Source organism: Athene cunicularia (genome assembly GCF_003259725.1).
Source record: "Athene cunicularia isolate RWA chromosome 1 unlocalized genomic scaffold, athCun1 chr1_part2, whole genome shotgun sequence".
NCBI lineage: Eukaryota > Metazoa > Chordata > Aves > Strigiformes > Strigidae > Athene > Athene cunicularia.
The window spans coordinates 13,224,033-13,240,714 of record NW_020799092.1 but is presented as its reverse complement, the minus strand read 5'-3'; the positions used below and the strand labels follow the sequence as shown (position 1 = coordinate 13,240,714).

At 43.5% G+C, this 16,682-nt stretch overlaps 1 protein-coding gene across 1 annotated transcript in view; it reads right to left on the bottom strand.

Annotated features, from left to right (window-relative positions):
• Positions 1 to 9,904: 9,904 nt before the first annotated feature.
• Positions 9,905 to 16,682, bottom strand: part of KDM5A (lysine demethylase 5A) — a 57,929-nt gene continuing 51,151 nt past the window's right edge. The window contains exon 27 of the mRNA XM_026868400.1: positions 9,905 to 16,033. Coding sequence (XP_026724201.1) covers positions 15,821 to 16,033 — 213 coding nt within the window. The 3' untranslated portion in view covers positions 9,905 to 15,820. The remainder of the gene's footprint in view (positions 16,034 to 16,682) is intronic.

Sequence of the window (16,682 nt, the reverse complement as noted above, 5' to 3'; positions counted from 1 at the left end):
GAAGAGGTAAGATGAAATACAAATTCATGGCGAATTCCCATCACGGAGCATCTGCTCAGTGGGGAAGACATGGGCAAAGGGCAAGGTCCTACATCACAACCCAAGCTGCAGTGCCCACAGGGGCAGCTGGGCTGTGCCGTGGCCGGGAGCAGGGGTGGACAGCAGAGCTCCGAGCTGGAAATAAACTCTGCTAAATGCTCTACTGCTTCTTACTAACGGCCCAAAACAGCCTCGTTCAGAAATTCAGCAGGTTGCAAACTCTCTTCCCTCACACCCAGGGATCTTTGCCACTGGTCTTTCCCAGAAGCAGCACTGCTCCATCCCAGACCATCACTCCAGAAGCCACAAATGGGAGTGGACAAGCAGTAGATGAAAAATCATGCAGCAGGGATAAAAACAACCACAGTTGTGCATACCTAGTCCTAGGTTAGCTGTGGCTCTTCAAGAAGGAGGTCTTGGGATTACTGCAAGTATTTACCCAACAACCTTAGCTTCATGCTTTGAGGCCATAAGAAAGGCAAACAGAATAGAGTATTGTCCAGGGTAGATGTGTTACGGCTGTGATGGTCCAAAGATGTAAGGGAGGCAAGATTTTAAAATATTTTTATTATATCTGTTTATGAAAATCTGGGGCAAGAGAGAACAACAAAAAATTATGCTTTTGGATTCAGTGTCCTTGTATCAGGCCTGCAAGCAGCAGCAGAACCTGAGCTGTGTACAGGGAGTTTGAGAAGGTAGTGGAACTACAGCAACAAAGCAACACACACTGTGGTGCCACCACATTAATCCATAGTGCACCCACACAGCACTTGACTTCCTATGGGAGAAACAGGGAAAGGGACAAGGGACTGGCAGAGATAAGAAACAGATTCAACCAAGGAGTGATCAAATACACAACTACTCCTCTTCTCAGGAAGAGATGCCTAGGATAAAAAGAGGGTGACAACAGAGGTCTAGAAAACAAGGAAAAGACAGACAATGAATATATCTTTCACTACATCTCATAGTGCAACAACTAATGGCATCTAATTAAAATATGAATATTTAAAATGAATTAGTTTTTCCTCCCACTGTGTATAATTAAATATGGTACTTGCGGCCATTGCCACAGAATATCGTTCAGAAAGGAACTAGGCAAATTCACAAAACACTGCTCCACAGCAGCAACGATTAAACAGGATGGTCCACATAAAAGTCCAGTCCTCAAATCAATGACTGCTGGAAACCAGGGAAGATGTTCCAGAGTAGGCATTACATGAGATGTTAAGAAGTGGAGAACATCCCTGTGCAGAAACCATCTCCCAATGAATAGTGCAGTTGTTAAATAATTAGGGTAAGGATATAGGGATTAAAAAACAACAGCAAAGTTAAATAATACCTTGCCTTGTGCAACAGATTAGTATAAGGAGAGAGGAGATTGAACAAGGAAACAATTCTAGGGATTCTCAAAACTACTGTATGGATCAGCATCACTGCTCAAATATCCCTGGATAACCATGATTACTACAGCAAACCAATGGCAATAATCTTATCAACAAAACAAGCTAATTGGCAGGAACTAATAAGACTGCGATAGGAAACCGTGTAATCAATAACAAACTATTTGACTTCCACCCACTGTGCTGAACACAACAGTAAGTTGAAAATGAAGACAAATGTTTAGTGTAAACATAAGCAGCAAGGGGAAATATTAAATCTACAAGTGCAAAAGCAAGCTGGAAAATCCTAAGCAAAGCATATTTAAAGTAAAACATCACTTTACACATCTTCTGGGGTGAAACAAGAAAAAGTCCATATGGTTTTGGGAGATGTTATTTGAGAGATTAAAAAAAGCCAAACAAACAACAATCTTTTTACTTAAGATAGGAAGAGAACCAACAAATATCACAAAGGATCAGTTAAGACTACAGAAAAAGATGTCTTCAATACACATTTTTGAAATTGCAGAAGGCAAAGAAACTGGGAGGGGCTTTAATCTGCCCATCAGAGCAATGAAAATCTAAAGGGAAAAATGTGAAGGATGCAATTTCAATGTCTAAGATTTTGAGTCTGTAACCATATCTAAGCCAAGTAGAAGAACAGGGAGAGTCAGAAACAAAAACTTAGGAAATGTTTGCACGAAAATAAAAGAGATATGGAAGAATGTGAATATTAAAACAAACAAACAAACAAACAAACACCAAAAAGCAAAACCAGAAAACCAACAAGCCTAACTAACATGCATGCTGTAGTAACAGGAAAATAATTCCATCCTGAGATCTACTAAAATAATATAATTGTAAAATATTTGGCTAGATACACATACATATACTTTATTTGTATGAATAAGGAGAACACCAGGGAAGGGCTTTTGCAGCAGCATGTACCACCTGGAGTTGTGCAAGCTGAACCTCACTGGGCAGCTGCAGAGCATCTTCCTCCCAATGATACAAGTGCTGGGCAAGTGGCAGTGCTGATGCCGGCACCTGTCTCCTGTGCATCACTCTCATGCCAGCCCCTGAGATGGCACAAGGGGGTTATTTTGCATGTGACCTCCCCTGCTGGAGATATGAAATGGGAGACTGCCTTTCTAGAGCACAAGACTGAAGACATCGCTAGCCGGAGCAGCCACACTCCTTCCAGCTGCATCCCAGGCGGCTGAGCCATGACCCACCGTTTATTGGGACAGCTGGCACTGGAGTGATGCCTCCCCAAGTGGGTCTTGCTGCAGCTTCCAGGTCCAGGCAGGCTGCCAAGCTGCCTTTGCTGGCACAGCGCAGCACTGCCACATGGGGTACAAGTGTTGCATGGCTGGCTTAGCCACTTCTCCCCAACACCTGTTTCGGAGAAGAGCAAGAGCACTGGACTAGGGGGTCTCTGTCAGGGTGCCTCACACCACAGCCAGGACAAGGGCTGGAAAACCCTGATCCTAAAGGCTATTGATTCCTCTCTTGAAATTTATTTTGCATTTTACTCATCTTTCTCTCTACCATGCAACATTTGCCAAGATTTCTGTCTTTAGCTTGGTCCCAGTCTTTCACTAGCAGCTTCAGCTGCACTCCCAGGGAAGTGCTCACAGTCCAGACAAAGCAAGCCTGGAATGAGCTTCCTCTGGAGATAATGAGGTACTTTGACATTTTCTGGGTCAGATGTGCACAAGAACTGGCCCCATCCTGCACAGCCCACACACAGGAGTGCTGGCCCTATGCTCCAGTAGGAACCACAGGACCTACTCCTAGGTCTGGTCTCACTTCACATCTACATCCAGCTGTGCAGGGAATGAACATTAATTCGATTTCTCTCATCCAAAGCACGCAGCCACCTCCAGCCACCCAGAGAGGTGGTTCAAACCTAAAAGGAGGAGGGATTCTAAAGCACCAGCTTTAGAGGAATGATGAGGGAGAAGGAGGAGAGGAAAATTAAGACATACACTATCTCTTACTGCTCTGCAAGTAGCTGAGACTTTTAAATGAACTTATACTCCCGACCAAAGCACTTTTAGGAGAGCAGCCAAGGCACAATTGCTGCTGCTTCAGTGTTCCTGAGGTGAAGAAGCCATCAGCCACACCTGGCCTTTGCTAAGCACCAAGAGCAGCTCTATTCCTCACTTCGACCTCCCCCTCCACTTCTCTGTCACACATGACAAACTGCCTCCATGCGTTTTGGGGCCATGTAATCTTGCAAGCCACCTCCCAGCTTCCAGGAACTCAATTTGCCGTTATATTATCTGGGAACCAAAGGCCAGAGCAAATACGATACATTTCCTCTATCTGATAATCACCCTGCTACTGGCCATTTCAGCCTGAAAATGTTATTCAGCTTAAGTGACCATGGCTGTAGCAAGCAAAATTGTCACAAATACGCACAGAAGAGGGATAGAGGCTGATGCTGGCTAGCACATTACAGGAACCTGGAGACTGCTCAGCAGAGAAAAAAGCCAAAGTAAGCACAAAGGACTGACTCATGCTTGAGCCACTAAGCTCCCTCCCAGAAAGGCACATATATTTTGAAACTACACCATCAGGAGCCAAAAGCCATTGCAAGAGCCTGCCAGTGACAGAAGATCCTGCTGCAACCATGGGGGCAGCCTCATTCAGATGAAGCCTCCCTAGTAAATACCCGCTTCCAAATAATGACCTTAAGGACCAGAATCCCAAGGCAAGAACAACCCTGTCTCCACTGAATGCCTGCAGAGCAGTGAAGGTCTCATTTCTGTGCCCAGGCTATTTGTGGGGTAAGATACGACTGTCTGTGAACACCATGCTCTGTGTACAGGAGATAAGTGGATGACGCTCCTGCGCTAGCCAGAGCTCAGGGACTAGCTTGAACACAGGACGGCATGCTCACAGTGAGTACCCACTGGAGAACCCTCACCTGCAGATATCGCTGCCATACCCTCCACTCCTCTGCACGCAGAAGCTAAGGGTGATGCTTGCACTGTGCTCAGTGTATGCTGACAGCATGCTGTAGAGTCCCTCTCTGTTGCCTCGGATCACAGATCACAGTAGAGCATAGAAGGACCGTTCCCACAGACCTGCTTTGGCCATAATGTGAATTCTCAGCTGTCTAAGGGAGGGAGCAGGAACAGAGCTGCCGATTCCCACCACCACCGTCTCAGCTACGTCCAGTGCCAAGGGTTCCGCCTCAGAAGAGGTTGGAAAGCATAGTGCTTCTCAGCTGCATGCTTGCCTGTCTGGAACAGCAAACCCAACACTAAGGCAGGAACATGTAGGCATTTGTATTGCACGCACAACCACAAGCACAGCAGGAATGCCCAGGTGGGCAGATCTGCAGCGCTTCATATCTTACCTCTGCTTTGACATCTGCTTAGTAGCTTGTCTCTGTTAAACACTCTGGCCTTTTGCACACATGAGCAATGAACAGGTATTTTTCTGCTCAGAATTCAAAAGTGTCTCCATTTAATTTAAGGATAAAACCAAAAGCACTGCAAGGTTATGCAGTTATAAGCACATATGTATAGATAACTATATATATGCTTATAATATAATACATAATATAAACAAGAGTTGAGCAGTAAGCAAAGACTCCCGAGTCTGTAGTCTTCAGTATTTTTAGCATCTCCTTCTGCTTTCCTTCTAACTCCATCAGGTACCACTAGTTTCTCAGGGCTCTTCCCTAGTACCACTTCACCAGCAATTGGACATCCTGAATAAACCCTTGCAGAGTAACTGCAGGAACAGAGCCTGAGCACATTTTAGTGACAGGATAGGAATTACAGCTCTTCTGAAGACTAGTCAACAACCTCCTGATGTGAAAACTGATAGTTTGCATCAAGAATATAACTCACCAGTTTGTTCTTACAGCCAAAGAGCTAATGAGAGGGCATTTTCACATCAAGAACCATATGCTAAAGGAAATCATAATTTCAGGCTAGTAACAATAGCAGTATTGCTTAAGTGACCCAGAAGTGAGAAGTATGAGATCAGCAGATTAGATACAGGGTAGATTTGGGGGGGTAAAGAAGGAGCTGTGTACTGGGACCATTGGGATGATAGTCCTTCCTTGTGCTCTGCACACTGTACTCCTCTGTGGTGAAGATGATAGATCTGAAACAGACTGTATGCACAAAGAATGAAATCAAAGGCATTGATAAGGCTGGAATTTTAGATGCCCCTGAGCTGTCTGCCTGGAAGAGGGATGCTCTGGCAGGAAAAAGGAAAAGCTTTTCTCAGAGTTGAGACAGGGTTGCACCTGCCTAACCAATCCTTGCACAGAAAACCCATAATCTGGTTTTAAACAGGCAATGTCTGGGCAATGTTCTCAGAGCATCTGTTCATACTTATTTACATACTCTAAAAAAAGTGAAAGTACACTTAAATTTAAGAGACCTACTGGGTTGGTAACTACTCAGAACAAAATGTTTCCATTCTCAGAGAAAATCCACTAGATAGTAATTGGTAGACAAAATGAGAGAAAGTTTTAAAAAGTTTCTCAGAAATAAGTTTTCTAAGAGATGGCAAAGCAAAAAACTTAGGCATTTAGAAAAAAAAGATCAGTAAGAAATAAAACAAGGGTTCAGTTTTTCCATCCTCCAAAAATCAGAAATATAAGATTTTTAGGAAGCCTCTGCATTGCTAGAGGTGTTACCTGTTCAAAATATCCCATGCAGCCCTCATCTTGGCAAGAGGAGTGCCATGGTTGAGCGCCTGGGCCAGCGCAGTGCAGAGGGATGCTGTGCTCTGAGAAGCACCAACTGGGAGTCCAGAGCCCACCCCTGAAATGCTGCTCAGTCCCAGAAACCCTGCAAGGCTCTGCAGAGCTTTGCTGCAAGCACCACAGAGCTTGTCCGGTCCCAGCGGCTGCTTGCCAGAAGTGGCTTGTGTCTTGTTTTGCTTCTGTGGTTGCCAGCAGCCTGAGACAGGGCAGGAGGAAGCGGAGGGACCTGTGTTGCCTGTCTTCTCTAACCTGCCTCTTGACTGTCCTGCTGAGGTCCCTGCGAGGCAGCGTAGGCAGACACTCAGTGCTGAGTTACCTCCGCAGAGAGATTAAAAAGAAGCTCACATACTAGAAGTGTGCTTCCTACCACTCATCTACTTAACTGGTTCAGTGTGTGGTAGGGATCTGAGACATAACATGAGCAACACCTAGAGCCTTTCTTTAGATATCTTCCCAGATGGATGGGACTCTGCCTGAAGCGAGCTTCACACTGAGGCTGATCTCTCTACAAGTCATTCCTGTTCTGGTGGTCAGTTGCAACATAAAACAGCACTAAGTCTCTTTCAAGCTTAGACATTTTTTCCTCAAAAATTTAGGTAAAGAGTCATTTGCGAGTTTTGGTAACTTAAGACAATCTATTTTTCTATTGCTGAGTGCCAGAGATGAAAAAGCTAAGCTTCAAATTAGATCCAGCTGATGTCTGAAGAAAGCTAACCCTTCCACAGTTAAGAGGAGGAATGGCAGTGGAGCAGGGGCTCAGTGCCCAGGCACTAGGCACCAAGATATCAGCAAAGCCATGTGCTACACGGACTAGTAGGTAGCTTCTTGGCATTGCTCAAGAGCAGCCTTCTCCCGATGGAACAAAAGGGGTGCTGCTGCTCACCTGCTTCACTCTTTGTCACTTCTGAATACCAAATTCCAAGCCACATTACCCTCTTGCCACCATTAATTCAAATACCGATGCCCACCTGAAATAAAACATAAAGGGACTGACCTGACCAAGAGATCAGAGGAAGAAATACACACAAACACAAGGTCTTCCCATCATGAACTACTACTTCAGCCAGATAGGCTCAGAGCATCACTGCTGCTATCGATAGAAGACACTTCATTCTTGACACTGCAAGCTAAGGCAGAGGGTCAGGTACTGCTTGCCTATCATGTGACAAGCGCTGGAAATGTGGTTTCATTATGTCAGTCACAGCCCAGATAGGAAGTTTTCATGGCAATCAGAGAAAAAAATGCAAGCATCCATGGTGATGTGTCCAGATAGGGGAAATAATTAAAAATACGGAGCCAACTAAACTTTTAGTCTTGGTAGCCACTAGAACTGGTATCTAGGTGGAAAATGGGACTAGTCTTATTTACCCTACAAATTTCCTATAGTGATGCTTGAACTGCAGAGCAGTACCAGCATACACCCTACTGCTAGTAGAGAAGCTGGGAATTTACACCAGGGCAAACCAGAAAACACCCTTTTATTGCAGTCCAAATCTGGTCCTAATGATGCTAATGGACAGGGATGTAGCACTCAGCTCACTGAGGAAAGACACGGACTTCAGGACAGAGCAATTTACTTGAGAGATTAAATCAGGCAAGGTGCTAACCTGCATGGAGGATGCTCCATGGAGGTGAGAAAAGGCAGCTCCATGCTTCTCTGCAATGTGGTAAAGAAATAGTGAACTACGAAGTAGGAAGAGCTCTGCTGAGGCAGTTTGCAGTCTCCTAGTGTCTCTGGAAGTAGACAGGCAGCCCTAGAAAGGTGAGAGGTGAGACTTCCCCTGCTGGGAAGCAAAAGCAGCTGGGGAGGAACAAAAAGAGCCTGCAAAGGGAATTTGCCCTGATTTTCTTTGGCCTCACTTCTCTTGGAGCAGTGATTTTCCAGGGTGTAATGGGAAGGCCTGAGGGAAAAATACATGGAGCAACTAAGCAATTGTTGTGTTCAACATCAGCAGAGCTAAGAAAAACAGGGACTTGGAACAGCTGTTTTCTTGGGACAAAGAAAAGGAAGTTCCTTTTTGCAGAATTATCAGGTACTGCTTGTGCAGCAGCACCCTACACACTGTAAACAGGAGTTAGAAAAAAAAAAAGTGCCTGCTTTCTGCTCCAAACAGGAATCTGACCCATCAGCTTCCTAGAATTGCCTTACTTGGCAAGAAAAAAAGAAAAAAATCCTTTAAATTATGAATAGCTTTTCTATTGCTGTGTACTGTCTTCCATTATTTGTTATTTAGTTTTGAGAATTCTCTTCATTTTCTAACACCTATAAATCCTGGGGTGTGACCATTCTAAGTGTATTCTTACTAGAGGCCAGGGAAAATCAGTGTTCCAGCCTTCAATTCCCTGTGCAGACACACACATTCAGGAACAGGGCAGGATCCTCTCAGAGCACTGTATGGCATCTTTACTAATTCATAACTTGCCATCCATTCCCTTCTAACAAATACAGCTTGCAAAAGTACTGGAAATATGAAAGGCCATTAAAGCACCATAGACATCATAGAAAGCACTCTCCTAAACTCCTTATTTCTTCTGAAAACCACTTATAATCCCATTTCTCCTGCAGCTACCATTCCTTGCAGACACAGCAAAAGGTAGTCCAGGGATTAGGGCATCAGTGCCGGACTATGTCAGCTTCTTCCCTCCTCCACATTCAGCAGGGACTCCAAACAAACTGATTATCAGGGAAGTCTGTCCACCCCTCAGGGCAAAGACTCTTGGTTTCCCTCTGCCAAACTACTCCACTATTTCCTTTCACACAACAGTAAATGTGGAAACCAGTAGCCAGGACTGATGATCTGCCAATCTTGGTTAAAAATTACAGACAACGCCACGGTGTGAGGCAACTCCCAGAAAAGAAGCAACCCAGATGTGCTTAAACCTTACCATTACGGATACAAACCTGGATAATGGTTGGCAGCTGCACCAGTAGATCACCACCTTCTAGCAACAGGTGAAGAACAGTACTACGCACTCACCTGGGGGTTCTTCAGCAAGAGGCAGGATTGCTACCAGATGATTCCACTACTTCTTTACCAGTTATTCTCACACACTGGTATGCTGCAATTTTCTCTTCCAAGAATACTTCTAGGAAAAGCTAAGGCATCTAGCTCCTGCCTCCCCTCCTAAGAGACTATCAGGAAAGCTGGCAAGGAAATAAGGGGATGCAACGCTATCAACACACTGATAATGTCTAGATTTTGATCTTTACAGTATTTTGCTCTGATAATGCCATTGCAGGGACATAGGCAAGACCTGGCTAACTAATTTTCCAGCTGCATAAAGGAGAAAAAAACTATTAACTGACAGAAGTAAACAGAATGCACTGCGCATCTCATCCCACTAAAATCTGAGCTATTTCTCAAATTCATAACTTGGCTGCTGCTGTTCAGTGATAATAGCAGTGAAGCCTGCACAAATCCAACACCTTATTTCTCTGGGGAGCAACACAGTGTGCCCATTGCCTGCCAGGTGACTTGCATTGATGCAAGACCAAGCACAGTCTGCGTTAACCTGGACATGGCTGCAACAGGTTGATCTGCTGGGACACCACCCATTCATTAGAAGCAGATGCCAGGCTGGCTGGTGACATCAAGCATCTCAGGATCTGCATGCTCAGAGATGGCTGCTCTCCTCAGATATTAATTAATACCCACAGCAGTTCCCTCTGGCATGTAGGGGTTTTTTTTTAGGGGGTGGGCAGTGACAGACTGCCAAAAATTGGTCTCTGAAAAGCCTCCAATTGAGGTGAAGCACAATGCCCCATCTATGATTAAAACTATTCACTGCAGCAGGGCTTTTGTTTCAAAGGCATTCAGAGCATGTCTCCTTAACAAATATTTCTGGTTTTCAATAAATCCTTGCTACTTTCATTGCCTTTACCTTGCAACTTAACATTCATTTGTACCAAGCCGTCTCATTACACAAGGCTCAATGCTCTCAACGTCTCGCTGTGCAGTTTCCAGCTGTCCTACGAATTTATCACCCTCCCAAAACCAACATGGCTAGAATTTCGATAAGGGCTGGATTTATTGCATCTCCCTGCTGCCTCTGTGCTCCAAGCAGAGTTCCTGTTTGGTTCAGGCAGGCTGACCAAACACATTTTTAGTGACTGCAGCTGGAGAGGATTTGAAGGAGTTCCCTGCTTTTCATTTTCATGTAGCTTGAGGAAACCTCAAATCTTGCTTTTAGCAGACCACAGTTCTCAGCTTCTTACAGGGGCATTAACAGTGATTTCAGGAACGATTTTAAGAAACTTTTTCCACCCTTTTAAAATCTTTCATTTTCAACATACAAAATGACTGCTAGTGTACAGTGGTTCTACCAATCATTACTTTTAAAGGTATTCAACATGCACCTAAGGTATGTCTGATAAGCAACTGATGAATATCTGAGTACTTTCTGCTTTACTTTGCTACACCTGTCTTGCACTCACTCTAATAACTGTTATTAGAACACCACAAATCTTGACAGCTATCTTGGGACAGCTGTCTAGAAAACAGCCTACTGTTGAATGAACAAGGCTGTGGACTGTTTTATTTCTTCTAGAAGATCAGCTGCACCCGTTCATGCTCATTTGTATTATGCCTTTCTTCCAGCATGAATAACTGGGTACAGAAGGACCACACATCAGTAACACTGATTTCAGCTAGGCCAGCTTAGACTCGTATCTAGATGTATGGGACCAACATAACTGCTCACTAGCCCACATGGAGTTTAGGTAAGAGCAGCACTTGAAGAAGCTTGGTTCTGTCATTTAGTTTTCCACACATCTTACAAACAGCAATTCAAATGGATTGGTTTTTGCCTTTGAATCTTATATGCCACCATGATGAATAAAGCTTAGGAAACTGTCTGTATGGAAGATCATTTTGATCATTTGATGGACTGTAATGAACTCTTCTTCATATCATGTCCATTCAGTGAAGAGGAGGAAACAAGGAGGATGCGGGGAACTACAGGGCAGCTGGTCTCCCCCTGGTCCCTGGGAAAATTACAAAACAAATACTCCTCAAAGTCACATCCAGGTCAATGAGGGATAAGGTGACTGATAAGTCACCACTATAATCTTAGCCCAATCTGGCTGCTCTGTAGACAAGGGGAGAGCAGTGGATGTATACTGACTTATAGCAAGAACCCACTTATGTAAATGGACAGCATACAACAGGGGGGGGAAAAAGGGATATGGAGTTTTGTGCTCAGGCTTGTCAACTACTTGAAATCTAAGAGGTGACCAGCTGCAAGTGGAGTACCTCAGGGGCTGGTACAACAGACTACTGGTTTATGTCTTACCCACCTGAGTGCTGAGATGGAGCACACTCAAGTTTGCACATGACCCCAAACTGAATGTTGGTGGAGGACAGGAGCAGGACAACCCAAAACAGGGGAGGACAGGGTTCCTATTCAGTTGGATCTTGACAGGCTGGAGTAATGTGCTGCTGGAAAGTTTAGGTTCATCAGTCCTGCACCTGAGAAATAATAAACCAAGGGACCTGGGGCTAACAGTGAACACAATGAATAGGAGTCAGCAGTGTGTCCCCTTGCAGCTGTAAGCACCAACCATGTACCAGGCTACATAGTAAAAGCATGGCCAGCAGGTTAAAGTTATCATATTTTCCCCCTGTATCAAACACTTGTAAACTGCATTTGGAGTAACACATCCAGTTTGGGGCTCCTCACTACAAAACCAGATATTGACAAACAAGCAACAAGTCCAGCTGAGGACCACCAAGACTGTTCAAAGGCTGCAGCTCATGATATGGCTCAGGGGAGGCTGAGCCAGGTTTGTTCAGCTTGGAATTTAAGGCTGCAGGACCTGCAGTCTTCAGTTATCTAATGTATGGTTACAGAAAATATGGAGCCAGACTCTTCAAGAGGCAACAAGCAAGCGCTACAGCAAATGAATCTTTGACTGTACAATAGACAAAAGTTTGCACTGAAGGTGCTACAAACCTGGAACAGGAAGCCAGAGAGGTTGTCAAATTCCCATCCCTGGAAATACTCAAAACTTGATTGGACACAGCTCTGGAAAACTTAACCTACATTCGAAGTCAGCCCTGCTTTGGTCAGGAGGTTGATCTGGATGACCTCCAGAAGTCCCCTCAACCCAAACTCTGATTCTAAAAACTGAAAAGATCAATGCCAGCTTCACAGTGTGGCTGACGACACACACAGAGACATCTGTTTATCTTATACTGTGTAACTGTATGCCAACCCCCTAAGATAATTCCCATAATATCATCAATTTTACCTTAAGCCCTCGTTATCAAATAGTCCAGGCTGCACAAGCATTCAGCTACAGATGATCTGCCAGAAGCATAAATCCTAAAAGTAATGGTACTGAAGTTCAGCTTATCTCTAGGCAAGTAAAGCTGCCCAATTCCAGGCCCTGATTCTTACAAAAAAAAAAAAAAAAAAGCTTGAAACTGCATGGTTCGGATAAGATATACAACTTAAGTCTTGGTCATTTTTAGTTCCTCACAACAGCTCAGGTCATTTCTTTGACATTTTGTGTCAGACACATGAAGAGAAGTAACATGAAGAGTGGCTAGCATCCATGTAGAATATGGCATTAAGACATGTACCTTTCTAGATACACAAGCTAAGACTTTGTGTATACTGAGATTCTGTCCCCAAACCGCGAGATTTTTCCTACAGCTGTAGCAGACCTGTAAGAAAATTATTTCCTTAGCTTAACCTTGGTTTTCTTCTTTGCTTTAATAAAAACTCAAAACCCTAAGATCTGAAGACAATACCACAGCTGTAGCTTTAGGTTTTTCAACCACTAACTACATATCTATGGATTTTTCAAAAAGTTAACATTTATTCATAAGTTCATACTACCAGCAATCTGGTCATAGGAATTATGCTCTTTAAAATAAGCTGAAACAATAAGACGTAAAGCTAATAATGATCTTTGCATTATGAACACTTTACCGAAAAGCAGATGAGACATCTGTAACTAGAAAACGTGTGGCAACATCCTTCCAACAATGTAATAAAAGAGCCTCTCCATGTGATAATATGAAAAATGCCTACTAAAAATATGACCTTCTGCACATTTGCACTTTCTTTCTGTTGTTCATTTCTTTCCATGCGTGTTACAAGCATAATGATTTACCAATGCATCGTATAGCTGTTTCCTTCTCGTTGTAACTAGTGCTACTGTTAACATTCTCCACCACACCTTCTACTCAGAGAAACAGGAATATTCAATGCAGATTTACTAGAAGATGTCTTTTTCCAGTTGATGGTAATTACATACAACGACTTTATCGCAACAGAGAACGTAGGAATGGTTAAGAGGATATGCTCAGTGGCTAACAGGATATGCTAACCATATTTTCCCTGTTGTGTCATGGATTCTAGGAGTCAGGAAAGAATACAGAACACTGGGACTCTAAGAAATCTTGTACTAGTCTACTTCTGGAACGATAAAAACATCTGTGACAGATAGTCTATCCACTCCATATAGAGAAACATTTACGTAGTACCATCAGTTAAAGCTTGAAGGAAAGTAACATGTTTAAACCAGTTTACTAAAACTAAGCATACACTGAGAAGAAAAAAATGTAACTGGAAGTAAAAAGAGGGTATATCTAGCTATAGCATAGACTCCTTCATAAATAAGTAAACAAATAATACTCAAGTTTGCTAGGGTTCCCATTCAGCCACATGCTTAAATGCAGCTTGCTTTTACCACTGTATTAGTCTTTAAGGAGCAGGAATTGGAAGTCTGTGCCCAATTTGCACTCAAAGCTCCAAAGACCCCGTATCTTCTGCCCTCCATCTTACTTCTTTTTCTTTTGCACATCTTCCTCTTCCCAGGTGGCAGGCACAAATAAAACAAACTGATAAAAGTTCGTCTACCTGAGCTGATTTTTTTTTTTGGATGAACAATTCTGCCAGATAAATAAACTTGCAAATATTAAAGAACAAGAGAAGGGACACAGAACAGTCAAGACAGAACACTTTTGTTTTTGTCAATATTTCTTTAAATCCCAATCCAGCTCCTAGTAAGACTGGACACTACTTACAACACTCCTAGAACTGCAGAAGAATGGAAACACAATAGGGAGCGAGTGGAGAGGGGGACAAGACAGCCCAGTGGCTGGCTTCAGACATTCACATACACAAAGCCAGCATCCACTGGAGTCGTTAAGGCCCAGATGCCCCACTAATAGGAACAAACCCAAACACAAAGGTAGCACATGAAATGTATTTACCTATTTAAACACAGGCAGCTGGTCAAGCTAGAATGGGGAAGGTAACTGCTAATTCCTTGTACTACAAGGAAGGAATGGAGTAAAAAAACCCAAGCCCACGGGCAGGTTTTTGCTTTGTGAACCTCTGTCTGTGCTGCTGGTTAACAGTGGTAAGTATAAAAAAATCAAAGAAAAATAATCTATTTATAGAACAAGTCAGTAGTCTGAGACATTTAGAAAAAAGTAAAAACAAGTCCTTCTTTAAAAATGGATTTACTAAAACAACTGTCACCCAGGATGACCCCAAGCCCTCTGGTCCTCTGGCAAAGCCAGGGGCAACTTCAAACAAGAACTGTTGCTGATTGTACACTGGTACACATCCAGCAAAGCCAGCAGGGAGGGGGATTTGCTTTGCGAACAGTATCTGCAGACTGCTTGCTGGTATCGCTTGAGGCCATGCCCGTAGCCTGGTGATACTGGAAATAGTTGTGAGTGAAACTTTTCACAGAAGCACATGTCAGTGTAACCTCTGAGGTAAGTGGGCTGTCTTCTTTCCTTCCCATCCCTGGGTACAGATCACAGAAGCTGGTGCCCTGGGTGCTGTACCTCCTTGCCAGCTCCATCCTGCGTGAAACAACTTTAATGTGCAGGAGTGCAGAATTCTAAGCAAAGCCTAGAACAGGAGAGGGCACCCCTGTGGGAAGGGAAGCACTCTGCTCTTCCCAAGCTCTGGTCTAGCTAGACATCTTCATCAATGTTTTTTGGCCTTCCTCAGGACAGGAAGATCAACTGTTCCCCACTAAGGATAAAAATTTTGCCTAGTGGAGTAGAGTTGGGTTTCTTTTTTGGTAAGCAGAACCTTTGCTGATTTCTGAGATCATGAGCTCCTCTGCCCTTTAGCTACAAAAGAGAAATTAAAAGAAATTAATCCACTTGCTCCCATCCTTATAGTGTAGTGTTAGCTGCCTGGATATGGAGGCAACCTAACTCTCCCAAGACACTGCCCTACTCACTGGGTTGGCACAGGGAGGCAAAAGGTAACTTCCAAAGTCACCTCCTTAGGGTAATCTGGTAGGCTAAAAGCTCCAGCCTATGCCCACTAATTCCAGGCCAGCTCCACTGTCATCATGTACTTCTAACACCCTGAAGTGTCTAATCTATCAGCCTCGGGTTTGCTCAGTCTCTAAGAGCAACAGCCACACTCGAAGATGGAAATACTCAAGTCAAAAAACAGTGACTGGAGCTCCTAATCAGGCAGTGTCTGCATAGACGAGTCGGTACCACTGTGCCTTGACGTCCCCATTGTATGAAGGAAGCCAGCTGTAAGGAAGGGACTGACTCTGCTGCAGGTCTGTACATCCTTAGAAGTGAAGCTCAGTGGCTACATTAGCTTCAAACCCTCTCTCTCTATAGGGTTTAAGTGGTCCATTTCCCAACAAGTTCCAGGCATCAAGTATTTGCTAACTTGTCTCCTTAAGATCTTCCATTGGTAGTTTGTAGCTCAGTAAGAAAGGAGGAGGTGGTGCATGAGCAGGGCTACTTGGTCCCTGCATTGGCTTCTTTGCACAGTTTATACAGATGTAATCCTCATTTTCAGCCATTTCTGGAGAGACACCAACACAAATTTGATGAAACCACTCATCGCAGCCACCGTCACACTGCACCCAGTCTACCTGCAAGAGATCAGATCAGCAACACATAGCACATTACAAGGCAATACAAATAGGCATAGTTTCTATGAAGAAAATATCTTCTATTAAACCCACCTGATATACCTAGAACACAAAAGCTTTTGGGCACAAATTAATGCCCTACAGAGCTTGTTTAAACAAGCTGCTTCAGTTTAATAAAAAAAATAATACTTTCCCAACAAACCTTGTCCCTCTTGCATCCTTAGACCACAACAATACAAACACACACTACCACTACTGAGGAAGATGACATCCATCTCTCCTCATATGAAAGACAGGTATGCCAGAACACACTTAGAATAGGAGCAGGCTCAGGGACAGTTACTTCAGCATAGATGACAGTCCACAAATACACATCCTAAATTATACACATCCCCTTGGACTGCATTATCAAATAGTAGCTTTTGCAACTTAAAAATTACAGAAAACAAAAGGACTTCATTACTGCTCTTGGCTAAAAAAAAGCCACATGACACCAACAGCTTTAATACTTTTCTACCAGCTACATATTGGGTATACTGCTGGACATCAAATGACAAAAAAATGCACACAAACTGTAACTCCAAAGTGTCAGAACACTTAAGATAAAATATTTCAAACTTTCTGCTGAACTCTTGTCAGGAAAAGGCAT